At 41.8% G+C, this 27,301-nt stretch overlaps 1 protein-coding gene across 1 annotated transcript in view; it reads left to right on the plus strand.

Annotated features, from left to right (window-relative positions):
* Window positions 1–26,012, plus strand: part of LOC117368636 (vomeronasal type-2 receptor 26-like) — a 44,545-nt gene extending 18,533 nt beyond the window's left edge. Inside the window, exons 4-7 of the mRNA XM_033962363.1 lie at window positions 7,431–8,234; window positions 10,927–11,154; window positions 16,324–16,450; window positions 25,117–26,012. Coding sequence (XP_033818254.1) covers window positions 7,431–8,234; window positions 10,927–11,154; window positions 16,324–16,450; window positions 25,117–26,012 — 2,055 coding nt within the window. The remainder of the gene's footprint in view (window positions 1–7,430; window positions 8,235–10,926; window positions 11,155–16,323; window positions 16,451–25,116) is intronic.
* The last annotated feature ends 1,289 nt before the right edge of the window (window positions 26,013–27,301 follow it).

Genomic DNA, 27,301 nt, shown 5'->3' on the forward strand with positions numbered 1-27,301 from the left:
AGGCGTTAGGATTTTAGGCTGCTGTGGGGGTTAGCTCATGATGAAATGTCCGACATGCTAAACCCTGTAGCGTGCCTTGATAAAAGGAGCCCTAAATCTTTGGTTATTAATGAGTTTAATGAAAATACTCTCAACTTCAAATAACAATGAATCTAAAAAACTCCAATAGAAAAATTATCGCATTACCTGACTATTTGAATAAATAATACCAGGAAAGTGAAAAACACCAGAGAAAAAGAAAAAAAATGACTTTGATTAATTGCATGATACAAATTTTTGAAAATGTATTGCTCGTTTTATGCAGTGCATTCAAAAGATTATTTAAACATTGTCGGCCAATATAAAAAAAATGACATTTAAGGCAGAAAATCACCATTGCTAGTGTGAGAAAATTGTGACGCTAATATATAAATCGTATTCTGTACCCAATATTTCCCACTAATAACCAACTATGAATAAGGTAGTATCTATCATAATCTAAGAGAGTTAGCCTCAGTAATGGAGCCTACGCGTAGCCATTCAATGACTGGGGAATTCAGCGTAGCTATACTTGCTCCTTTAATCTCCAATCATTGGCCTCACTCTCATTTTCATTTATTCAATACTTCTAAAATTTTAATCCTTATTAATCTTTATTCTTTTTTTGTTTTTTTATATAAATCCTTAAAATATCTGTCTACATACACTTCCTATCATTTTAAATAGTCATACATTTCCTATCATTCTTCCTTATTCACATGTTTGAGACTACACTATTTTTCCATTATATTTATCACTATCTTAACTTCAGCGTTGTGTAATTTCTCAGAAATATTATTATTCTATAAATAGTGGCTTATACAAGCCTACTTATCAGTAAATCAGCACTTATATTTCATAACTAGAGCCAGTTCTTAACGAATATTAGCTTATACAAGCCTACTTATCTTTAAGGCTTATCTTTACGACAGCACTCATCTTAAGTCAGCACTTGTATTTCACAAATATAGCCAACGTGACCAGCGTTTCGTGGGCGAAAATTCAAGCTCACTGCATCAGGGCCAAGTTTTCCTAAATAACTTGGCCCTGATGCAGTGAGCTTGAATTTTCGCCCACGAAACGCTGGCCACGTTGGCTATATTTGTGAAATACAAGTGCTGACTTAAGATGAGTGCTGTCGTAAAGATAAGCCTTAACCCTTTCAGGACCATAAGGATCGTAGGCCAATTTTTGTGGTTTTGACGACATTTTTATGGTAAAAAGGGCTTGCAGATGCCAAAAAATTGATTTTTTTTTGTGAAATATCATTATTTTTTTTAAAAAAAATCACACTTCTGGCTTATGGACAGTGTGGCAAGTGAATCTTCTCGTCAATCTGGCAACGACGCTAATGAATGAATGTCGGAACCAGTTTGTTTACATAAAGGCAGTATCGTATGGAATCCGTACATATCAAATTTAGAACTGTAGACTATCCCAATCAAAATTTATAGGATTTTAAAGTTATGGGACAAATATGTCCCTTGGTCCTGAAAGGGTTAAAGATAAGTAGGCTTGTATAAGCTAATATTCGTTAAGAACTGGCTCTAGTTATGAAATATAAGTGCTGATTTACTGATAAGTAGGCTTGTATAAGCCACTATTTATAGAATAATAATATTTCTGAGAAATTACACAACGCTGAAGTTAAGATAGTGATAAATATAATGGAAAAATAGTGTAGTCTCAAACATGTGAATAAGGAAGAATGATAGGAAATGTATGACTATTTAAAATGATAGGAAGTGTATGTAGACAGATATTTTAAGGATTTATATAAAAAAACAAAAAAAGAATAAAGATTAATAAGGATTAAAATTTTAGAAGTATTGAATAAATGAAAATGAGAGTGAGGCCAATGATTGGAGATTAAAGGAGCAAGTATAGCTACGCTGAATTCCCCAGTCATTGAATGGCTACGCGTAGGCTCCATTACTGAGGCTAACTCTCTTAGATTATGATAGATACTACCTTATTCATAGTTGGTTATTAGTGGGAAATATTGGGTACAGAATACGATTTATATGTTTTCCCATTGGGGATCTCTATCTAGTGTGTTTGCTAATATATAAATGCCATTGTTCTCACATAAAGTGAAAATCACAGCAATGAATGATGTAAATCATGACGAATAGCTGGAAAATGGCACTCAGATTGAAATGCAGTTTTGAAAATCATAAAAACTGAAAATTGCATTAGTGATTATGGAACATATAATTTGTATAAAGAATGATAAAGTCACCACAGCATTACTAATGTTTAAAACTTAACTTGAACTCTCTGAGAGACACTCACTGCGTAACCAAAGATCTTCAAAAGAGTACAAAACTCATAAGATAAAAAATTGTTATGAAAAGCTGTAGCAAATGCCAACAATATTGAATAGAACTAACAAAGGAAGAAGAAAACAGAAAAAAGACGAGATGAAAAAGACAATCCTGTTCACCAACCCAAAAAAGGTTGCAAATACTGAAAGAACAAAGAATTAGAAAAAAAATCTTCCATTCGATGTTGTTGTTCAATCCCACAGGTTCCAGAGCATTCAATCTGTAAATCCATCTTTGTTTACATTGTGTGAGTAATTTATCTCTGTCCCCACCTCTATAATTCATCTTCTCAATATCGATGATAATAATACATCTGAGATCAGAGAAAGCGTGTTTATTCTCACAACAATGTTGAATGATTGTTGCTACCATCCTTCTACACTTAAGATTGGATCTATGCTGAATCATACAGATTTTAAGGCCCCTCTGGTTTAGTGATCATGATTGTCTTTTTCATCTCATTTTTTTCTGTTTTCTTCTTTTTTTATTAGTTACGAGTATATTTTGAACAGACCTTGTACAGTCCAAGGTACACATGTCACTATAACCGGCTGTATGGTGAACCCTCATTTGAAAGCTTTATCACTCTCATATTATTTCAATTTTATATTTCAACCATCAGTGCTTCAGTACCATAACATCATAAGAACAAAAGAGTTGCAATACTGGGAGAGACTGGAGGTCCACCAAGCCTAGTATCCTGTTTCCAGCAGTGGTCAACCAAGGTCACAAGTATTTGGAGAGATCCTAAAAGAGTAAAATAGATTTTATGCTGCTAATACTAGGAATAACTAGTGGAATTCCCCAAGTCCATCTTATTAATGGCTAATCAACTTTAATTTAAGGAAATTATTCAAACCTTTTTTTAAAAACTCTACTAAGATAACTGCTTACACCTCATTCCTACATATGGGTGAAGAAATGTTTTATCCACTTTGGTTTTAAATCTACTACTTAGTAGCTTCATTGTATATCCACTAGTCCTAGTGAAGATCAAAACAGAATTTTAAATTTATCCCTGTAAGGTACTGGTAGCCAATTTAACTTTTTTAAGAAGGTTGCAATGTGGTCATGCTGCTTTCACTCTGAATTCTGATTTAGTTGCAACTGATTCAAATTCTTTTTGTACATACCAGTGCACTGGGCATTGCAGTAGTCTAGTCGTGATGCTATCATGGTATGGAGAAGTGTGTTTAGACTTGTATTTTCAATATATGGAGAGATATTTCATAGTTGCCAAAGATGATACAGACTATTTTTAAAGGTTGTTTGAATTTGCAGGATTAGAGTAATTTTATTCAAAGCTGTTGGTAGATGTCATTTAATGGGTATGAGAAGTAGCACGTCATTGGCATGAATATAGAATTTGGAGTCCATTGACTGAAACAGTTCAGGCAGAGGCTTAAGGTAGATATTAAATAATATGGGAAAGAGTATGGACCCCTTTGGCACCCCAAAGTTCACTGCCCAAGGTAATGACATGCAGTTGCTGAACAAAACTCATTGTTGTCCCTTTGACAAATAGGTTTTGAGCCATGTAAGTTCTGTGCCACAAATACCTTTCTCTGCCAGTCTTACTCTCCCATTGCCGACAACAGCTCTCCATGCTGGTGCCATGTAGCCTCCTGGCTAGTGTTCCACCTTTCCTGGCTAGCTTCCAGAATCTTCATCAGTTCCTCATTCTGGCGCTGCCACTCACTCGCCAGTATTGCCAAAACTTGCGGATCCATCGCCGGCCTGTGAAAGAAAATAGAGAGAAAACAAGACCAAAGTGCAGCACCTCACAGGTCTATTCTCCCTAATTCCTCCCTCACCAGCCCCTCTTCTTGGCGTGCGCATTGGTGAGTCTGTGCTGGCGTGCACTTTCAGGGTACACTGCCTTCTTCCTGGACCACTGGTCCTCCCTGCTTGACTCATTCAGTCCCTCTGGTATCGGCTATGCTCAGGTCTCTTTCCTGGGCTCCTATCCTCAGATTTGCCACGGCAGTATCCTCTGCATTGCCTTGCTGCAGCTCTCCGCTGGCTCTGGAAGTGTAGTGCTCACAGGAAAACGTTAGGTTATATCCACAGTCCAATTGAGTCAATATTGCACTTGGCAAAAATACAAATAGAAAAAAAAAAAATTCAGGGGTATGCAAGAACAAAACAAAAAAAATTTTCCACCTGCCACTTTTTTCTTTGCCTGAAGGAGGCACTAAATCGCACTCCTGACACCATAATGTCGCAACCCGGGCTCCTGATAAGCACAGTGAGCCTGGTTCACAGTGACTGATACTGCTCCCAGAGCATTCCTTCCAACTAAGAAATCCTTTAGGCTCCCTAGGCACTGGCTTAGGGTAAAAACAGGCAAGGAAAATCACACACACACAGAAATGTCCAAAATAAAGATGTACTTTTATTTCTGACCCTTGGTCAGGCTGCTCTGGTGTTATCAGCAGGATGTAGTATTTTACAATACATTTGTTCAGGAACCAAAACATAAAATGCTTGGACCAACCTGGCCACACTGGCTTCACAGACAACAGCCTGGTTCTTATTTCAAAACCAGAAAAAAACACATACCAGAATTGTGGCTGGACTTTGGTCTTTCTAGCTCAGTCCTCTTCACCAGCCTTAAATGGTTAAGATAGTTTTAGAAATGCTCTCTTCCTATGAAGGAGCAGGAGAGAGAAGCACACAAGATTCTTGCTGCATGAAAAATAAAACTTTTCAAAACATCTAAACTTGAAGTTCCTACACAGACCGCCTGCAGCTAGGGAACTCATACAAACTGAGCTCCTCCATGGCTGAAGTTCCCTGCAGTAGTTCTCTGTAATGTTGCTGTCTGCATACAGTCTCTTCCCTTGTAAACCGCTTAGAACTGTTTGTGGTATGGCAGTATATAAAAATAAAGTTATTATTATTATTATTATCTACAGATAATTAGCCTCCAGCTGTGTGGAGAGGAGAGAAAACAAAATGCTGCGTAGTTTGCAAATGTTTAGGCAGTTCCAGGCAACAAACTATGTGACAGAATTCTTCAGAGCCTAGCTCTGGAAAGTTTAAACAATTCTGAACACCAAACAAACTTAGGCCCAAAACTTTCAGGAAACAGGTAAGAATCAAAAATAGCAAAACACTTCCAATTTTTTTAGCTTGTGTCCATTGCTTCCAATCTCCCACCAGGAATAACTGGCACACCAATGTCCATGAGTTCCCAGCTTTCCAGCTGCCTCTCAATTGTGGGCTCAGACCCATCAGAAATGTCCACCATCTCACAATCTTTTCTCAGCTCTTCAGCATTCAGCTGGAGAACCAAGCCCTGCTGCCTCTGAGGCTCTCGTTCCCAGCCTCTCTGCTCCTCCCCCTCTCTGGTTTTGAGCTGCCTCGTTTTAACTGGCTCCAAGCCACCCCTACCTGCTCTGAAGAGGGGGAAGGGAGAAAGCTCCATCTGCAGCTGTGACTGCTCACGTGACAGCTTCCTGCTGGTTCTCTGCCTTTCTGGGAAATGTAGTCTCCTTGCTCCTGAGGTTTTAGGTGAGCTAACAGCAGGCTTGGTAGAGTGAACTATAGCTGGTCTGAGCTCTACCTGGCAGTCACTATCTAGCTCATCATTATCGGTGCAAGGGAGGTCAGTGCTACTATACTCCGCAGAGCTAACTTGGTCAGCTCTCCTGCATAGGGACTTACTGTTCTTCCTAGTCAATCCTGTTACGAAGCTAGGAGGAGAGCTAGATTTGTCACAATGTACAGATTATCAAGAAGGGACACAAGAACTATCTCTGTTCTGTACCCAGTACTGAAGCCAGATTGACATCCTGGTCTAGATAACTATGTTCAGTTAACAAGTTATTGAGTTGAATGCAGATGGTCCATTCTATACATTTGTCAGGAAAGGCATGTTAGGAACTGGTTGGTAGTTTTTGAGCTTGTCTTTGTCCAGGGAGCTCTTTATCAGCAGGAGAGGCACCACAGATCTTTTTTTGTGTTGTTGGCAGCTGCCCTTCTCCAAACAAGGAGTGAGCAATTTAATTGGCCCCTTCAATGAGGCCAATACTCACTTGTACCATTTTTGCTGGATAGGGATTTAGAAGGCCATAGGCCTTTCAGGGGGGTTTCAAGACCTGATTGAATGAGTCCCAGATGGTTGTGCATGTTTCTTTTCCATTTCTAAAATCTGATTTGCTTTCTTAGCTGCCACCACACATTAAGCTGGGGGTTTCATTGTATCCTCAGTAATGATACCGAGATCCTTTTCCTTGGTGGTGACTCCTAAAGTGGAACCCTACATACATCACTTTGCACTTGCTCACATTAAATGTCATCTACCCGTGTACTAATCTCTGTTTTCAAGAGAAAGAAGCCTTGAAAAGTAAACCAAGTGGTGCAACCGGTAAGATGACATCTCAGCCCATCTTCCTGCCTACTGCTTTCCCTTGATTTGTCTCCTTTCCCCTTTACTTCAAGTACCTTCACCAAGTACATTTAATCTAAAACAAATATACATATTATTTAATGACTGGGTTGAAGAATATTTACAGTTTGAAAAATTTACTGACTGTTGCCCGCTTTGTCTTTATTCTTCCAGAGGCTCCAAAGAAAAGCCAATACCATTTAATGTTGTCTTGATTCACTTGCAAAGCAATACTACTCTTAAATCACTCTAGATTCATACCCTGTGTGTACTATCTGAAAAATCACTCCTTGGTGTGATAAATCTCACACTTTTGGATGGTTCATCCTTGGCATCTCTGTAAATTGAGGGACACTCCTGAGAGAGTGTTAAATATATTTATGTACCACCCTCTTAGGAGTGTCCCTGAATTTCTGTGGAGGGTGGGTGGAAGAGGGTTGGCTTAATGGGAGGCTGTCTATGTGTAAATGAGTAAATCTCCCCAAAGGGGAAGCATGTAATACCAGGTACAGAACACATCCCTTTATAAAATGACTCCCAATTTTATAAAGGGGAGCCTAACAGGAACCTAGACACAAGAACTCTCCTGCAGACTATGTGCTATTAAATCCTATGACCTATGTGATATAAACTGTTCTTTCAGAGTGATTAAAAAAGGATTATATATTCATTATTTTATATTTTCTTGACAGGTCAGTTATATCTCACAGAATCTTTATATGAGTGACCCTGTTCAATATCCTTATTTTTATCGGACTGTCCCCAATGAGTTGTATCTCTGTGCTGCGATAGGCAAGCTGCTGAAGTATTTTGGCTGGAAATGGGTCGGTATAATTTCAAGCGATGATGAAAGCAATTTGAGAGCTGTCCAGACCCTGAGAGAAGGGATTGAACGGAATGGTGGCTGCATCGCATTCCATGAAACCTTTCCTTACCTGAAGACCAGAAGTTATGAATCACAGAAAATTGAAAGATTAATTAAACAATCATCTACTGTGAATATTCTCTACTATAATAAAAACAATGAATTTCCACTACATTATGTACGGGATCTTCAAACATATGTGAAAGGTGGCCAGGTTTCTATCACCCTAGCTGAGGTAGAAATAAAAAATCAAAATCATAATCAATATCACTTTCAAATAAGCAACAAGTTCTTTATATTCAAACCGTATAAGAAAGTTATGCCAAATTTTTTAAAATTTATCCGTGAGATGAAACCTGTCTGGATGGCAGGTGATTTTGAGGCTAAACAGTGGTGGATGGACCTGTGTAACAGCAGATGCCCAAAGACGATCAGAAGAGACTGCAAGTCAAACAGTAAGATCATTGTTTTCCCTCACTGTTTCAGCACATCTTTTAAGAGCAGCTATAATGTGTACAATGCTGTGTATGCCGTGGCACACGCATTGCATGACATGATCATGTCTGGCTCAAGAAATGGCACCAAGTGGACTAGAGAAAATAGGGAAGTTTTGGACTCTTTGCCATGGAAGGTAATTTTAGAATTTGTTACTAGAATTCTTTGTTCAAAAGAAAAAGAGTGGTACACTTTGGCACAGAGTGAGAGGGAAGCTCTCACAGGAGTAGTGAAGATGACCCTTCATCCTTAAACTCCCTCCTCCCTCTATGATTTTGCTACATACACTCAACAATCATGATCAACCAAACATTTTATATCACATTCATTGTTGGTTTAATCATGAATGAATATGAATTTGACCGTTGGGCAGACTGAATAGACCATTTTCCGCAGTCATCCACTATGTTATTATCAGGGACATAATCAAAAACCTAAGACATCCAAACCCTGGCAAAAATTGGCACTTGGACATCTTACTAGTCAAAACATCCCAATGGCCACTGTGCATTCAAAGTAGAAAAGGGCATGTGGGGTGGGGCATGCTATGGGTGGGATATAGGTGGGCTTAGAGCTGGCCATCCTGTAGCTATAATCAAACCTTTTCCAGGGAGTCCTAGATAGCAATTAGATTATTTCAACTAGACCAATTTGAGAATCATCTAAGTGCCAAAAATATACACAAATTGACCAGATGAGTACTAGAGGGATTAATTAATGTCCCCCACACTCCACCAGTGATCACTAAATGCTTCCTAACACACAAACATGTGAAAAGAAATTAGTACATACCTGTGTCTAGAACAGCAGCATCTGGTATGTGAAAGCCTAGTAAAGCATCACACAGAGGTCTTAAGTAGCCAAGTGGGTGGGCTAGTGAACCATAGAGAGGAAGGGCCGGGACCATAAATCACTTTAACCAGTACATTTTTGGTGGAAACTGTGAGGCCACTAAAACCCTACTATCATACTGCCATATAGGTACTACCTGCAGCCAAAAGGGCATGTAGACATGTGGTGGGTATAATTGTTTTGAGGAGAGTTTAAGGGACTCACCATAAATTATAAGGGGGCTATGGTGAGATGTATATGTGGCAACCTTTATGTGAAGTTCACAGTAGTTCCTTCTAAGAAGCCTCACTTCTCTGTTGCAATGTGTGAGTGGCCAGTCCATTCCAATGGTAGCCTCTCCCATGTCCAAATATTGTAAATTTGGAAGTTTCCAACTTGGATGCTTTTGTGGTCACAAAAATGAGGTATAAATTTGGTCATCCTGGTGACTTAGATGTTAAAGCACATGAATAAAAAACAATTGGATGTCTAGCAGTTCAGCTTTCAAAAACGGCTGTTGTACTTCTACCTTTTGATGTTTTACAGGAAATGCCCAAAGTTGGACTTCGAGGGCTATTTTTGATGGGATGTTTAAGTTACACATAAAGGACTGGATTCAACAACTGGTGTTTAAAAATCATTGCTGAGGGCTATTCTATAAATGGTTCTTAGAGTCAGGATAAACACAAGCCAGAACACCCCCCCCCCCAAAAAAAAAAAACCTCCACAGAAACGACAGAGACTCAGAATATTTTTGAGACTCCATTTTCTATGAATTGAATTGGGAATTACAGCTATCATTAGGTGTGACCATTTACACCATCTAAATTAATCGGGGATCCCACCTTATTCTATAACTGTGTGTCACCTTGAGGAATAACCCTGAACTACCCATAACTCTCTCCTTTCAAAGCCCCCTTTTTGCACTCATATATAAAATTTAAGCTCAAAACCGCAATGAGTTACATTTTTTTGAGATTACTTAATTATTGCAAAAACAAAATGATACCCAGAAGATTAAGAATACTCAAACCACCAAGTATGTATTTGGACAATCAAGAGTTTTTAGATAAATGGTGTACAGGATGTCCAGGTCTAAACCCACCTATATCCCACCCATAGCATGCCACTCAACATGCCCATATCTACTTTGAATGCGCAGTGACCACTTGGATGTTTTGACTAGTAAGATGTCCAAGTGCCAATTTTTGCCAGGTTTTGGATGTCTAAGGTTTTTGATTATGTCCCTGATAATAACATAGTGGATGACTGCAGAAAAAAATGGTCTATCTAGTCTGCCCAACAGTCAAATTCATATTAATTCATGATTAAACCAACAATGAATGTGATATAAAATGTTTGATCGTCATCTTTCTTTGCTATTTCTGGGACAAATACCATAGAAATCCACGAGGCACTGTCTTTACATTCCAACCACTGGAGCTAAAATCAAAGCCATCTTCAGCCCATTTATACAATCTGTATCATAAAACAACCCAATTCTGAGGGTCAAAAATCAAGATTGATATTTATGCATGAAAAAATACTTTCAAGTTATTTTCTGTTTTAAAGATGGCGTATGGCAATTGCGTATTCTTTGCTCTTACAGTCCCAACTTCCTGTAGATATTTCATTGAAGATAAAAGAATGAATTGAAAAGATAATGTATATTTCATTTCTTTGTGCCTTCCTTCTCTCCATTTACTGGCTAGTTACATTATTTACTGGATTCTTATACTGTACTGTATACTGCACTTCTAGAATGAAATCAGAGAAGATTATACGGCTGTTACAAAATAATTTTCCTAAGCTTCTTCAGGGAGTTGATCCGTTCTTTAAGGTTGTGTCCATCTGTCAGTGGGAGGAGATAAAGAGTACTTTACCTCCAGAAATGGCTTTAAAATTAGTTCTCCTTATAGTTATCAACAAATGTTTGTGTATGCTTGAAACTACCTGTTTAACCTGGCAATACTTAAAATGCACCCCTCACTTCTTAGCTCCATCATTATCTGAGGAACCTCCACTTTAAGAATGGTCTGGGGGAAGAGATGTACCTGGATGAAAATGGAGAGCTCGCCACTAGATACGATATTTTGAATTTCATTGTTCTTCCTGATGGGACATTGAAATATGATGTTGTTGGACATTATAACCCCCAAGCTCCCCCAGGGCAGGATTTCACCATTGATGAGAAGGCGATCATCTGGGAGAGTTCTTTCACTCAGGTCAGATTTAAATGATCGGAGGTGATGATCCAAACATGTATCATGAAACATAAAATACTCAAAAGAATGGTGTATTTTGGCTTTATGGGCAAAACATTGGCTTCCAGATTCTGTAAAGATCACTTAAATTGGAGTGCTGATCCCAGGTATGTATGTTCAATTGGGGTTAATTGACACTAATTAGCTGTTACAGGCACATCTGCCTACATACTTGGAACAAAGGGCTAGATTCACAAACCTGCCCGATTGGGCCTGATCTGGGCCTAATCCGGGCAGGTCCAATGAATTCTCGAAACCCCAATATGCAAATGGGGGTGATCGGAGGAATGCCCCCATCTGCCTGCCCGGATCACTCAATAGCAATCCCAGCGCATGCGCATGTGCTGGACCTCCATTTTCAGCATAGTTTTTTTTTTTTCCTCATTGGAATGTGGTCGCGCGCCGACAGCTACTAGCAAACCGTTTTGAGAGACAGGAAGAGAGCCAAGCAGGATTGTCACTACTGAACAGCCAGATATATTGCAGATGCATAATTACAACGGAGGGAAAAGATAATTTAAAGAAGCCCTGCTCTTGCCACCCAGACTCTCCTGCTCACTGCTGCCTTCCCTGCAATGCGAGCCCGCGGGTTAAAGTGCATCTCCACTTGAAACTCACGGGTTCGCACTGCAGGGAAGGCAGCAGAGATCATTCTGGGTAGCAAGAATAATTTTTGTGTCGCCACTGGCCAACAGGAACTACTTTCTCCCCGGCTCCAGGGCTTCTGCATCCCCTGAAACAGTTTAAAGACAGCAAGAGCAGGGCAGCGCTGGAGAGTGGGAAAAGGTTTGCGACTGGTCCCCAGCAGTAGCTTATTGAGTTGATCGGCCAGCCCAGTTGGATCATGAAATGTGTGTAGTGAATCACATCCTGCATGCGTTTCTCCTCATTTGCATGCATGGATCGCAGGAGAGGTTAGTGAATTGGGCCCGAGGGAAATCTGGTCACAAAGGGGTCGCAAACCGATCGGTATATAATCGGTTTGCTTTGTGAATCTAGCTCAAACTCCTGACTCATTTGAAATAGAAAGAAAGGGGATGGGGCTTGATATATTGCTGTTTCTCTGGTATTACAAAGTGTTTTACATGTTTTAGACAGGTACAATAAAGTATTATAGGGAAAGGGAAAGAAGGTACCAAGCCTCAAGGCAAAGCAAAATCAACAAAAAAAAGCACTGGAGATGTCAAGTCCAATTTATTTTCACAAATACTTTATTTACAGTTTGCATCAAAGTTTAATAACGAGTCTTTAAAAATTGCTAGAACAGGCAAAGTTCCAAAAAACAAAAAGCTAGATTTACTTACCTGACTCTCCATGGCTGATCTGTGGCCGATTTCGTGCAGGCCCAACCAATTCACAAAAAAAATAAAATTAAAATGAGGGCGATTGGAGGAACGCCCCCTCTGACAGCATGGATCACTACTGTGCGATAGTGAAACATGCACAGACCATCTGCTTTCCCTGTAGATGGTCTGCACATGCGTTCAGTGTTCATTTTTGCTGTTGTTGGTTTTTTTTTAATGGCCCCGACTCTCCTTCTCTGGAAGGGTAAGGTGACCATACATCCCGTTTTGAACAGGACAGTCCCTTTTTCAGATCCCCTGTCCCGTTGTCCCCACTCACAGCTTCGGGATGCCGAAATGTCCCATTTTCAGAGAGGGCGTCCCAAAGCTGTGAGTGGGGACAATGGGACAGGGGATCGCAGCCTGGATTCAGCAGCGGCAGCATCATCACTTGGGCATCGCTGACCCTCCTATCTCTCACCTCTAAGCGAACCCTTCCGACCGTCCCAGCGAGATGACTGAGCAGCAAATCTCCCTCCAGTAGCGTCGTCAGCCACAGCACGCTAAACAGGCTGCTTTGCGGCATTCTCCTGCAGGTGAAGCGTCACCGATGACATCATTAGTGATGTGGCAGAGGGACTCACCGGCAGGAGAAAGCCGTGAAGCAGCCTGTTTAGCGTGCTGTGGCTGCCAACGCTATTGGAGGGAGATTTGCTGCTTGGTCATCTCGCTGGGAGGGTCGGCAGGGTTCGCATGGGAGGGAGAGATAGGAGGGTCAATGGGGGTTCGGCTGGAAGGGGAGAGAAGCGGTCTGCCTTGGGTGCTCCAAGTACTAGTGCCATTACCTTCTTCGGGCAGCAGCAGCGTTTACAATTTGCTGCTGTTGCCGGCTTCAGGCCTTCCTCTCTGCCGGGTCCTGCCTATTTCCTGTTTTCATGAAGACAGGACCCGACAGAGAGGAAGGCCTGAAGCCAAATTGTGAATGCTGCTGCTGCCCGATTAAGTTCAGGACCCCAGGCCTTGGGTGACAGAAAAAGGAAAGGGAGAAGCGGGGGAGAGAATTGGGGAGAGTGTTGCTGTACCCAGCTGGAGGGAAAAGGAAGATGAGGAAGGGAATGAAAGGAGATGCCAGGGCTTGGAGGGAAGAAGAGACATCATGGCATGGAGGGAAGGAGGAAGGTATGCCAAACCAAGTGAAAAGGAAGGGGGAAAGGAAGGAGGAGATGTCAGAGCATGGAGGGGGAGGAAGAGATGGAAGAAAAGGAAAGGAGAGAGATGCCGGGAATCAGGGAAGGGATGATGCCAGACCATTGGGTAGGAAGGAAAGAAAGGAGAAGAGAGAGATGCCAGAGCATAGGGGAAGGGGTGGTGACAGAGAGAGAAAAATGGAGAGCTGACAGAGCTGAAATCAATCATTTACAAAGGAAAAGGGGCACGGGATAGATAGTTTATGGAAGGAGCATAGAAAGAGGGAAGATGCCATATAGAAGAGAGAGAGAGAGGGCGGACACTGGATGGAAAGAGCACAGAGGGCAGTGAATGGAAGGGGTGAGATATAGGGTGAATAGTAGATGGAAGGGGTAGAGAGAGGGAAACAGACACTGAATGGAAATGTGGGGGAGAGGAGGGACAGTCGCTGAATGGAAGTGTGAGGGACAGGGGGAGCAGATGCTGGAAGGAAGTGGGGAGGAGAAAGAAAAATGGGCACATGCAGGATTGAGGGAAGAGGATAGAGTTAGTTACTGGAAGGGGTGAGGAAAGAGGTGGAAAGCTATAAGGTAGACACAGTGAAAGAGGGAAATTGAGGACTGAATAGGAAAAAAGAATTTAGACAGAGGCAGAAAATAAATTGAGAAGGAAGACCAGGGAAGAACAGGAGTAAGGGAGCAGAGAGAGAGATGGCAGAGCAAGGGGGAAGGAGAGGAGACAGATACCAGGCCTGGGAGGAGGAAAAGAGGAAGGAGACAGATACTAGATCTGAGGGGAAAAAAGGAAGAGAAAGATATGCTACAATCTGCTGGGAGGGAAGGAGGGAGGAAGGAAAGAAGGAGAGAAAGAGGCAGAGAAAGGGGGGGGGTTGTAAGCACATTAGAAAGACTACAGAGAAAAAGGCTTGGACGAAAGTGGAAAGACTGGAGGCAGATACAGGATTATGGGAGGTTCAGAAAGAGGGGGAGAGAGAGGGAGACCTGGAACAAAGGTAGAAAGGAGAACTGACACTGAATCTGGGGAGGGTAACAGAGGGAAGAGAGAGAGAGACCTGGACCCAAAGGGTTAGGGCTGGATTGTGAAGGAAATGCTGAATGCAAAAGAAAGAAAGAAAGAAAGATTGGATGCACAGTCAGAAGGAAGTGCAACCAGAGACTCATGAAATCACTAGACAACAAAGGTAGGAAAAATGATTTTATTATCAATTTAGTGATCAAAATGTGACTGTTTTGAGAATTTATAACTGCTGTCTATATTTTGCACTATATTTGTCTATTTTTCTATAGTAACTGAGGTGACATTGCATATTTTAAAGCAATCTGCCTTGACATCTTTGAAAAAACCCTAAAACTCGTAAATGATAATTAACATTTTCTCTGCGTACAGTGTGCTTTGTGGTGTTTTTTTATATTTTATGTTTACCATTATGAATTAATAAGATATTGTGCGTACATGAAAATGAATGGAAGAAATTGGGGGCAGGGCTAGGGTGGGGCTGGGGGTGGGGCTAGGGTAGACTGGGGTGGGGCTGTGGGTGGGGCAGTGGGTGGGTCTGGGGATGGGGCTAAGCTGGACTGAATATTAATATATGTCCCATTTTGATGAAAAAAATAAATGGTCACATTATGGAAGGGTGATCCCCAGTTTTAAAAGCAGGCAATTTTTTTACTCTTCTGCTGTCTTCCATCCTTCCCCTCAGTGTAGCCCTGCTTTAGAACCACAGGCTCGCACTGCAGGGAAGGGCGGCAGATAACAGGAGAGTCAGGGCGGCAAGAGCAGGGCTCGGATGAAGGGGGCAGAGAGCAGAACGGCAGAGATGGGCTGCAGGGCTGGGATTTCAGGACCATGGACAGTTGGAAATGACGTTTGAGACTGGTCCCCAGCCCAATCGGTTTAAAAAATGTCTTTAGTTAATCATGTCTCTGCCTGCTTTGAATGCTGTTCCCCTCATTTGCATGCATGGATTGGAATCTGGCCGGTAAGTGAATCAGGCCTGAGTACAATTGGGTTGCAAAGGGGGTCGCAAACCAATTGGCACATGATCGGTTTGCTTTGTGAATCTAGCCCAAAGTATTAAACAACTTTCCCAGAGTCACAGGAGCTACTGTGGGAATTGAACTCACAACCTCAGGGTACTGAGGCAGCTGCTTGAACCACTTGGCCACTCCCCCACTCAGAAAGGAGAAGGCGTCATTTTTCAGGAAGCAAATGGAATGTGAGAGCGGCATGAAGCTGTTTTTTTTCTATTTTGAAATTTGTTGGCTGTTCTGCCTTTTTTTAACAGTTTTTTTTTTTCATTTCACTGTTTTTGGTTTTAATGTGATGTATTATGAATATTCAATTATTGATTACTGTAACCTATCCTTAGATTAGTGAGCTCTAAATATTATTATATAACAATTCATTTTTATAAATTTATCTTCATGAAAGTGGTCCTATCTGATCTGAGGCTGGTTTAATCTGTCTATGCACTGACAAGAATCAACACTTTTTGGGTATTTTTACAAGTACCTTCCTAAGCATGAAATATGCTGTTATACATGACAATAATTTAAAAGTAAATAAAAATAGCATTCCATTTCAGAAACAACTGTCCAGTATCAAATGAAGTTACATAACATGCTTTCTCAATCTTCAGAAACCTCCGCAGTTCAGATGCAGTCCAAGTTGCCATCCTGGTTACAGGAAATTAACCAAGGAAGGAAAACCCATCTGCTGCTATGACTGTATTCCGTGTGCAGAGGGAGAGATCTCCAACCAAACTGGTGGGTGACATCATGGAAAACATGGGATACAAATAAATATAGGGTATCTATTATGGTCCCTGTTCTTGAAATTAAGGAGGGATGTAGGTCTCCAAAAAGTGTAATTCATTTTCAAGTTTCAAGTTTATTAAAAAATTTGTATACTGCTTATCAGACAAAGACATTTAATTTCATACATATGATAAGATGCTGGAAATTCAATGATTGATAGGATAGAGATACAAATAAGGGAGAACACAGGCTGGGTGGGACTATTTTTTTCCTTTACAGAATGGGGAAAATACTTGATAAGATTCCTCTCTTCCTACCAGCTGGCCGAGCAGTCATGGTGATAATTCAGGAACTAGCCCTTGTCTCTTTAAAGACAAAACACCCTAGGGTAGGATACCAGACGGAGAAGGCATAGGATGAAGCTAAGTGGTGATAGTCTCAGGAGTAATTTAAGAAAATGGCAAATTAATAGTTTATTAGAAAATCATGTGGTATTATCGTATGATACAGTACTATTTGGAATGTCTATGAGGGCTAAGAGCCAAATATCTTCCAAAAATAATAAACTCTTACTTATTTTAACAAGAGTTGCCATACAACAAATAACATGCAATTGGAAAAATTGGAATAGATTAAACTACAGTTTTTGGTGGAATTCAGTGTGTCATATTTATAAAATGGAAAGAACACTAGCTATTCAGAAAGGAAATTTTAATAACTTTCAAGATGTGTGGGGGCCATTAACAAATTATTGCAATTAATAAGTATTATTTTCCCTCATTTGTACAAATGTAAGAATGGGATGGGGGCAGGGGCATTTTATTATATGGTATAAGCATTATGAGATGTTGAAAGGATGGGAGGGAAAGGGATAATTCTATTTAATATGAAGAATTGTAGAATTTCAAGTGATATATTTAATTTAAAATGGTTGATACCTTTTGATGCACTTGATATACCGTATTTGCCGGCGTATAAGACGACTTTTTAGTACCTTAAAATCATCCCCAAAGTCGGGGGTCTTCTTATACGCCGGGTACAGTTTACATGCCCTTACTTGCGGGGCTGGATGTACTCAGTCGCGCGGCTCTTCTTCTCCCTACCTTCTCTGCTTGCAGCACAGAGCTGAACGGAAGTCTTCCCGACGTCAGCGCTGACGTCGGAGGGGAGGGAGGGCTTAAACAAAGCCCTCCCTCCCTCCGACGTCAGCGCTGACGTCGGGAAGACTTCCGTTCGGCTCTGTGCTGCAGGCATGGCAGGTAAGGAGAAGGAGAGTAGCCTCGCGGTTCGAGGGGCGGCCGCCCCGCCCCGGTTGCAGCACAGCCGGCCAGGTTCCCTTACTTTTGTGGCACTTCCCCGACCGACTGATAACAGCCCGGGTCCGACAATCCTCCCTGCCCTGTAGCCGCGAATCTAAATACCTTCTTACAGCAGCTGTAAGAAGGTAATTTAGATTCGCGGTTAAGGGCAGGGAGGTTTGTCGGACCGGGGCTGTTGTCGGTCGGTCGGGGAAGTGCCACAAAAGTAAGGGAACCTGGCCTGCTGTGCTGCACCCGGGGCGGTAGAGAAGGTGTGCGGAAGAAGGGGTCGTCTTATACGGCGAGTATAACACAAAACTCTATTTTTTAACTGAAAGTTGGGGGGTCGTCTTATACGCCCAGTCGTCCTATACGCCGGCAAATACGGTAAGTTATAAAAATGAATAAAGAATTACAAAAAAAATAAAAATGAAAATGCTTCTTTATAGAAAGGGTGGTAGAAATGTGAAATGGCCTCCCAGTGGAAGTGGTGAAGATGAAGACTGTATCTGAATTTAATATAGAATGGAGACCCAGTGGGATCTCTTATGGAGAAGAGAAGATAATGGTGGGGAAGGGCAGAATGGATGGGCCATTAGGCCTTTAACTGCTGTCATGTTTCTATTTTTCTATGAATACTCAGGCTCAGCTTAGTCTAAGTACAGAAATAGCCTGAAAGAAAAAAAAAAAAATGCATCAATCTTGTCTTATAAATATTATTTAGAGCCACATTATCACCAAAATGTTAAAAAATTATATTATAGAATTTTTAAGATTATGGGTTAAACACTCAACTTCTGTATTTCAGATTTTGTAGACATTGTAGGTATTGTATATCACTTTGGAACAGAGTGGTTTATTGGGCAGACTGGATGGACCATTTGGGTCTTTATCAGCCATCATCTACTATGTTATTATGAAAAAAAAAAAAAGAAATAAAACTTGCCCTCTCCTAAGAAAGCTTATAATCTAAAGATTTTCTCCCATTGCTGTAAAATTGATGGGAACCTATTCATAAAAGTGAGGTGAATTATAACAAAATTATTGAGGTGAGGTGAATTATTACAAAAGTTACCTGTAAAAGTGAGGTAAGTTAGGTTAAAAAATTAACATGTCTTTGGAAAAACTAGATGCACCGTATCAACTGGCTCACCTTTATCCACATGTTCATTCACCTCTTCAAAGAAATGTAGTTGATTGGTGAGGCAAGATTTCTCTTGACTAAATCCATGTTGGCTTGCTTTCTTTAATCCATGCTTATGTACAAGTTCTGTGTTTTTTGTTCTTTATAATAGTCTCTACAATTTTGCTTGGCACCAACATCAGACTCATTGATCTATAATTTCTCAGATCAACTCTGAAACCCTTTTTAAAGATTGGCATCAGGTTGGTCACTCTCCAGTCTTCCAGTACAATGTTGGATTTTAAAGACAAATTACTAACAATAGCTCTGCTTGTTCATTTTTCTATTCTGTTAGCACTCTGGGAGGTAAACCATCCTGTCCAGGCACTTTTCTACTGTTCAGTTTGTCAAACTGACCCATTATATCTTCCAGTGTTTCAGAGATCTGTTTCAGTTTCTCTGGTTTATCAGCATTGACTAGCATTTCTGGTACTGGTATCTGCCCCTTATCTTCCTCATTGTAGACAATTGCAAAACATTAATTTAATCTTTTGACTATAGCCTTGTCTTCCCTGAGAACTCCTTCCTGCATTTCAGTTTCAGGGAATTCATATACAAAATCATGTAGCTGTATGACCTGGTTTCTTGGGAGGGGGGGGGGGGGGCAGTGCTTCTCCTCTCCAAATGTGGCTGGGATTTTGGTTTCATTTCCTGTGTCTTCTCAGTGTTGCTGCTCTCCATTCCACCTCTTTGCATTCCATTGCTAGGGCTTGTGGAAACTAGCAACAAGTGTAGACTGTTCTTTAATCACTTGACTCCTCCTGAGAGATGTGGGCTTGTCTAAACTGGTTCCCTGCTTGCAGAATTACACAAGATTGCTTGAATAAACTTTCCACAAGTTTCAACTTTATTAGTTTCTTGATATACGTCCATCAAAGATATCTAAATGGTTTACAATAAGAGAAACTATATAAAAAAGAAAAAAAATAATTAATTAAAACCCACAGGGATGGCTGCAAGAATTGAATTGAAGTGACAGCCACGTTGTGCAAAGCTTACAATTGTTTGGACCTGTCTTAGGTTAAGGTGATGAATTATTGAGAATAAGTTCCAAGGATAAACTGACGGCCTCTTCTATCAAATTGCGATAAAAGTTTTTAGTGCGGGGAGCTACGCTGAATGGCCCGCGCTGCTCCCCACGCTCATAGGTGCTCTTTGAGCATCGTGAGCGGCGTGGCCCATTCAGCACAGCTCCCTGCGCTAAAAACTGCTTTCGCAGTTTGATAGAAGCCCCAAATGTCTGAAAATAGCTGTATGAAGAGTGGAATGTGGTGTTGTTTTGAATTCGCACCTGACAGGATTCAAGATTTCCATACCACTCACTTGCCTATCCTTCCTACCATCCGAATAAGGTTTGGGACATCTGTTCCTCTTAATATATTGGACCCATAAATCCATGATGAAAGACCAGAGACCCAAGCCCTAAATCACACTGGCAGCACTTATTATGGGCGTCTTTCATGCATTACAAGTGGGGCAGTAATGATCCCCAATTTCTCATGTTGCTTTATCAGCCTTTCAGAACTATCTGTATGGTCAAATTATCAAATAAATTTGTATCATTAACGTGACCATTTATTTTTTCCTCAAAAGGGGACATCTACTAATTTTCAGCCCCGCCCCCAATCTCACCCTAATCTCGCCCTAACCCCACCCCCAATCCAGCCCTAACCCCGCCCCCAATTTCTTCCATTCATTTTTCATGCACACACAATATCTTATTAATTCATAATGGTAACCATAAAATTTTAAAAAAACCACAAAGCACATTGTATGCAGAGAAAATGTTAATTATCATTTTTATTTGTTTTAGTTTTCAAAGATGTCAAAGCAGATGACTTTAAAAAATGCAATGTCACCTCAGTAACATCTAAAGAAAAATAGGCAAATATAGTGCAAAATATAGACAGCAGATATAAATTCTCAAAACTGACACATTTTGATCACTAAATTGAAAATAAAATCATTTTTCCTACCTTTGTCTGGTGATTTCATGAGTCTGGTTGCATTTCCTTCTGACTGTGCATCCAATATTTCTTTCTTTCTTCACTCAGGCCCAACAATTATCCCTTTCTATTCCCTCCCTCCTTCCTTCCTATGTCCTGAGTTCGTGCCCCCTCCCCCTCACTGCCTTCCAACATTTGTCCCCCTTGTTGAACTGCTCCTTTATCCCCAGCAGCTTCCCTGTATCACTATGTCCAATATCCCTCCACACTGCATCCCCTCTGTTCCCTTTCCACCACCATATGAAAACTCATCTCAACCTTCTCCCCCTCCTTGCCTCCAGCAATTGTCCAATCCCCCACCTTGCATTCCCTCTCTTCTTGTGGACTCTTTAAACTGCTCTGACCTTGCTCCTTGCTTCAGCACTCCTGCATGGCACAGCACTCCTGGACGGCCTGGCCCAAGCAGCTTTGAAATGCTGCAAGTAGCTTACCCACAAGCCTCTCTCCAACGTGAAGTCAGCCTCTTTCTCTCCTCCCATCCTGCCTCCTTCCTATGTCCCACTCACTGGCTTCCAGCCTTTCTCCCACCCCCTCCTATGAAGCCAGCCAGCCAGCCTACCTCCCTCCCTGTCACATCAAAGCCAGCCTGCCTATCTGTCTGCTTCCCTCCCTCCAAAGCCTAGCCTACTGCCAATTCTTCTGCTCCCCCTACCTGGTCCGTCGCCTGTTACTGCTTCCTGCCCACCGCCGCAACAACTGTAGGAAAGGCATGTCCAGGCACCGACCCAGAAGCCTTCTCCCCAACGTCGATTCTGATGTTGGAGAGGACGTTCTGGGCCCGGAACTTCCTTTCTGATGTCAGAATTGACGTCGGGGAAAAGACTTCTGGGCTGGCGCCTGGACATGCCTTTCCTGTGGTTGGGTTGCGGCAGTGGGCGGGGAAGCAGAGAGAGAGCCCATTCCTGCCTGCCAACCTTTTCAGTAAACTAAACTAACTAAACTAAACCTTAGGTTTGTATACCGCATCTTCTCCACAATCGTAGAGCTTGGCACGGTTTACAGGGATTAAGATAGAAAAGACCTCCAAAGGAGGGTTATAGGATTAAGTGTAAGGAAGATAAAGGGGTGATAGGGTACCAGAGAGGGGGGGGATCACAGTGACATCATATCCACAGTTTGAACAGCCTGCCAATCAAGTAGGCGATAGTGGGAAGCAGGGACTGGCTGCCCAATTCAGGAAAAAAATTTTGATTCGATTCAGCCTATTGAATTGATTTTTCAATTCGATTTTCCTGTCCAATTGGGTGTTTTTTTTTTTTTTTTTTTTTTCAAACATCGTAGTGGGTTTATTTTATAGCCTCTTCATCCCTTTTATAGCCTCTTCACCCCTTTTGCTCTCTCCTACCCACACTGGTCCTGTGGTGTAAGCAAAATAAACAAACAAAAAAAAGACTTTTCCTCTCTCTGTTAAATCCTAGATCATATTCGCGGTCTAAAACTAGCTCTGGAAGGATATACATTTCAAATCTGACATCCAGCTTTCATCCAGCATCTTTCCCTTCTTGCCCACCACCCCAGGGTCCACCAGCTCTCCCTTTCTCTTCCGAACTACTCTCCTATCCAGTATCTCTATCCCCACCCCCCTCCACACCAACCCTTGTGTCCAACTTCTTTCCTTTCAGTTCCTTCCCTCCCTAAATCCCATTGTCCATCTCTCTCTCTCTCCTCTGTTTTTAGACCTATTATTTCTTTTCCCTCACTCCCCCCAGTCCAGTATATGCACGTCTCTCTGAACCCCTCCTTCCCTCCCCCCATGTACTTCTATATCAGGGCCCCACCTCCCCGAAGCCTGCATGTTCCCTCAGCTTCCCCTGTCCACCATCTATCCTCACTCTGAATCCCTCATCTATCATATCCAGCATCTCTCTTCTATGTCCCTGTCCCTCCACGCCTAGCATCTTTTCTCTGTTTCATGTCGCCGTACCTCAAGAAGGACATGGCAGTACTTGAGAGAGTCCAAAGGAGAGCAACGAAACTGGTAAGAGGGCTGGAACACTGCCCATACGCCGAGAGGTTGGATAGGCTGGGGCTCTTCTCTCTGGAAAAAAGGAGGCTCAGGGGAGATATGATAGAGACCTTCAGGATCATGAGGGGCATAGAGAGGGTGGATAGGGACAGATTCTTCAGGCTGAAGGGGACAACAGGTACGAGGGGGCATTCGGAGAAACTGAAGGGAGATAGGTTCAAAACAAATGCAAGGAAGTTTTTTTTCACACAAAGGGTCGTGGACACCTGGAATGCGCTACCGGAGGAAGTGATCAGGCAGAGTACGGTACAGGGATTCAAACAGGGATTGGACGGATTCCTGAGGGATAAAGGGATCGTGGGATACTGAGAGAGGTGCTGGGATGTAACACAGGTATAGAAAGCTAACCAGGTAATAAGTATAGAAACCCAACCAGGTCGTGCATGTGCAAGACCGGAGGGTTAGGACATCGATGGGAAGATAGGACTCAATGGGAAACCAAGGTGGCAAGGGGGCCCCTTCTGGTGATTCAGACAGGTCGTGACCTGTTTGGGCCGCCGCGGGAGCGGACTGCTGGGCAGGATGGACCTATGGTCTGACCCGGCGGAAGCACTGCTTATGTTCTTATGTTCTTATGTCTCTCCCCATATCCAGCTTCTTCATTCTCTATTCCTTACCTCCTGCATCCCCTTCGTTGGGTACAGGCTTTCTCCTATATCTCTTCCTGCCATCCTGTACCCTGTCTACTTACTTTGGAACAGTATCTGTCCCTCTTGTACCCTTCCCCTTCCCCCTGTGGTTTTGAATTTCTCTCTCCCTCTCTCCATTAGTCCAGCACCTCTCCTCTGCTTTCCTCCCCCTCTTTTTGGATTGGTCTCTTTCTCCCCTTCACTTCATCCCACCCCAGATCTGGCATCTCCCCTCTCCTCTTTTACTCTCTCTTGCCCCTTCCTCCTCCTCCCTCTGCACAGGCCTGGCAGGCATCTCTCAATCTTCAACATATGAGTATAGCAAAAGTGTTATACTGTCCCCTCCACAAAGGCCTGCCCCCCGTATAGGTCTGCCCCCACCCCGCCATGAAGGCCTGCTCTCCCCCGCAAGCCTGCATGTTCCCCCAGCTTCCCTGCTTTTACCTTAAGCTAATACGACAGCCTGCAAGATCACTGGTGCTATAGTGATCCCTGCACCTGCCATCATCTTCAGCGGCACGTTCCTTCTGCTGTAATCCTGCCCCTGACGTCAGAGGAAAAGTGGGACCGTAGCAGAGAGAACGTGTTACTGTGGATGACAGGCAGCTGCAAGGATCACTACAGCACCAGCGATCCTGCAGGCTGCTGTATTAGCTTAAAGTAAGAGCGGGGAAGCAGGGAGAACATGCAGGCCTTTCCGACTAACCCTTCCCCCTCAAGCAGGAGCGGCAGCGGATGGCCAGCTGGGTTAACATTTCCATCTCTCTGAAGCCCGGCCGCAGGAGAAAACCACATGCGCAGAATGAGTCTGCAGCCTCCCCCCTGCGGTTCTGTTGTGGTGGCGGGCGGGAAAGCAGGAAGTCCATGCTCCATGATCACCTGTCCTGTTGTCCCCACACACAGCTTCGGGACGCCGTCTCTGAAAATGGGACATTTTAGCATCCTGAACCTGTGCGTGGGTATAACGGGACAGGGGATCTACAAAGGGACGGTCCCGTTCTAAACAGGACGTATAGTCATCTTATTTATCATCTTTATTTGGTAGACTGTAGTACCATGAATCTGAGCCACCATTTTTAATTTGAACTTGAAAAGCAACAAAATGTATGAGGATTGCTCATGTCCCCTTCCTAACCCCCCAGAAACACCACCATTAAAGGCTGGGTAATCAGTATAAGCGAGAAAAGGGTTAGGTCGTCACCAGTGGAATGGGAGGGGTTCAGTATTCATATTGGGGGGAATGGTTGCATTTTTTGTAAAATCATCTGTGGTATCTGCTTGTGGGTAGCATGAATGCATATACTACCTGCTCTTACATGCAGCCATGTTATTTGCAGACATTAGAGTTAAAGTACCAGGTGCTAACTCAATATGCAGTTCACAGTCCTTCACTCTCCATGCAGTTAGTGTGAATTAGACTGCTCTGTCTTGGCTGAGCTGTGAAGATTATAAGACTAATGATATTTAATTGCACTTTAGTAAATAGACCTCATTATATATGTGAGATAATGAGATGATAATCTTCTTTCTCAGATATGGACACCTGTACAACATGCCCAGATGATCAATGGTCAAATCAGAAAAGAGATGCCTGCATCCCAAAAATGATAACTTTCCTGTCTTTTGAAGAGCCTCTAGGGATTGCTTTAACTTCCATCAGCATGTTCTTCTTTCTCATCACTATTGCCATCTTGGGAATCTTTATTTATTACAGAGACACTCCCATAGTGAGAGCTAACAACCGACACATCAGCTATATTCTCCTCATTTCCCTCACACTCTGCTTCCTCTGTTCATTGTTATTCATTGGGCATCCTGAGGATGTCACCTGCATTCTCAGACAGACTACATTTGGGATCACTTTCTCCATCGCTCTCTCCTCTATACTGGCAAAAACCATCATTGTGGTCACAGCCTTCCAAGCTACCAAACCTGGAAGCAAACTCCATAAATGGATGGGTTCCAGAGTCTCTAATTCTATAGTCTTTTCCTGTTCACTTATTCAAACAGTTTTATGCCTTGTCTGGTTGTGCACTGCTCCCCCATTTGCATTTCTTAATATGAGATCAGAAATTGGAACAATACTAATTGAATGTAATGAAGGATCAGTAATTGCATTTTACTGTGTTCTGGGTTATCTGGGATTTCTGGCTGGTATCAGCTTCATCATAGCTTTCCTAGCAAGAAATCTACCTGACAGTTTCAATGAGGCAAAGTACATCACCTTCAGCATGCTGGTCTTCTGTAGCGTCTGGATCTCCTTCATTCCAACATACCTGAGCTCCAAGGGCAAGTACATGGTGGCAGTGGAGATATTTGCTATTCTGGCCTCCAGCGCTGGACTGTTGGGTTGTATCTTTTTCCCTAAATGCTATATTATTCTGCTGAGACCTGAAAGGAACAACAAGAAGGACTTAAGAAAAATATAGGTGTGCCAGTCAGCATATCCTAATCGATGGTGGTGGGTCATAGAAAGGGCATGGTCATTCCAGTGTTCTCCTACTTGCACATAAAGATAATCAAATGAAAACTGGATAATGTAGACTTAACAAAGAACTTAGGACTTCCTAAACAGGAGGTGTTAAGTGTTCCTACCTTAATTTTTACAAGTCCCAAGCAGTAAATTTGAAATTAGCAAATGTCTTGAAACAACAACAACAACAACAAAAGAAAATATTGGCCCTTAAATATGACTTAGAGCACAGGAAAATGCCATTTGAAAACATAATTAAGACTTTATTTTAGCACCTAGTAGTAAAAGGGTCCTGTAATAACTCAGGGGTCCTCTTACTAAGGTGAACTAAATGATGACCTGTGCACTGTATTCTTAAAGGCTTAGAAATAATAGAAGTAACATTTTCTTGTAAAGGAAAACCAACATTGGACTGATCTTACTTTTGACTTCATACAAAATAGAAATAAAGTTAAAATATATACAAGTAGAAATGATTAAACAATTATTTCTCCTTAATCATAAGAATGGTTGGAACATAAAATCAACTTGGCTTTCTTTTTATTAGACCTATCAAGTTTTAAACAGAAACAGTTAGCGGTCAATATTCAACATTGCCTTGTTCAAGCTAGGGCTGCCAATGAGTAGTGAGTAGTTAAACTGTTGTGAATTATATTCAGGGCCATGCCTGCAAATCTAAGTGATTAGATTGGACCACAAAAGTGGCAGTCCTATCTTTGACTTCTTATCTATGTGTGTATTTCCACTGGACCCATAAATCTTCCAGAAAGTTCCAAAGGAATTGTACGTGCCAGGGAGCAAGAGGTTGATATCCACTGAACGGGAGAGGAACCTTCGGTTGATAATGTCTGTTGATATTAAGATGATGAGCCACTGTGACTTGAAGATGCTAGGTTGCATAGAAATAGGCATAAACAGCAGAAGAAAGGAAGTTCAAGTTCAAGTTCACGTTTATTTGATAAATCGCCTATTTAAGACATTCTAAGCGATGTACAATTAAAAACAAATTATAGGGAGACTAACAATCTTATTAGTAAAAAAATTGAAAACAAAAAACAAAAATTGTTAACTTCTTATAAGAAAACAAAATAACAAATTAAAAAAGAACACATAACTCATTAACAGCATATATAAAGCAAAAATAACCAGAAATTTAGAGATTTCTCTGTACATATAGGTTAATGACAAACATGACTAAGAGGAAAGGAGGGAAGTGTTAACACTCTTGTCCAAGTTGCCGATGAG

The sequence above is a fragment of the Geotrypetes seraphini genome, chromosome 10 (assembly GCF_902459505.1).
Source record: "Geotrypetes seraphini chromosome 10, aGeoSer1.1, whole genome shotgun sequence".
NCBI classification, from domain to species: Eukaryota; Metazoa; Chordata; class Amphibia; order Gymnophiona; family Dermophiidae; genus Geotrypetes; species Geotrypetes seraphini.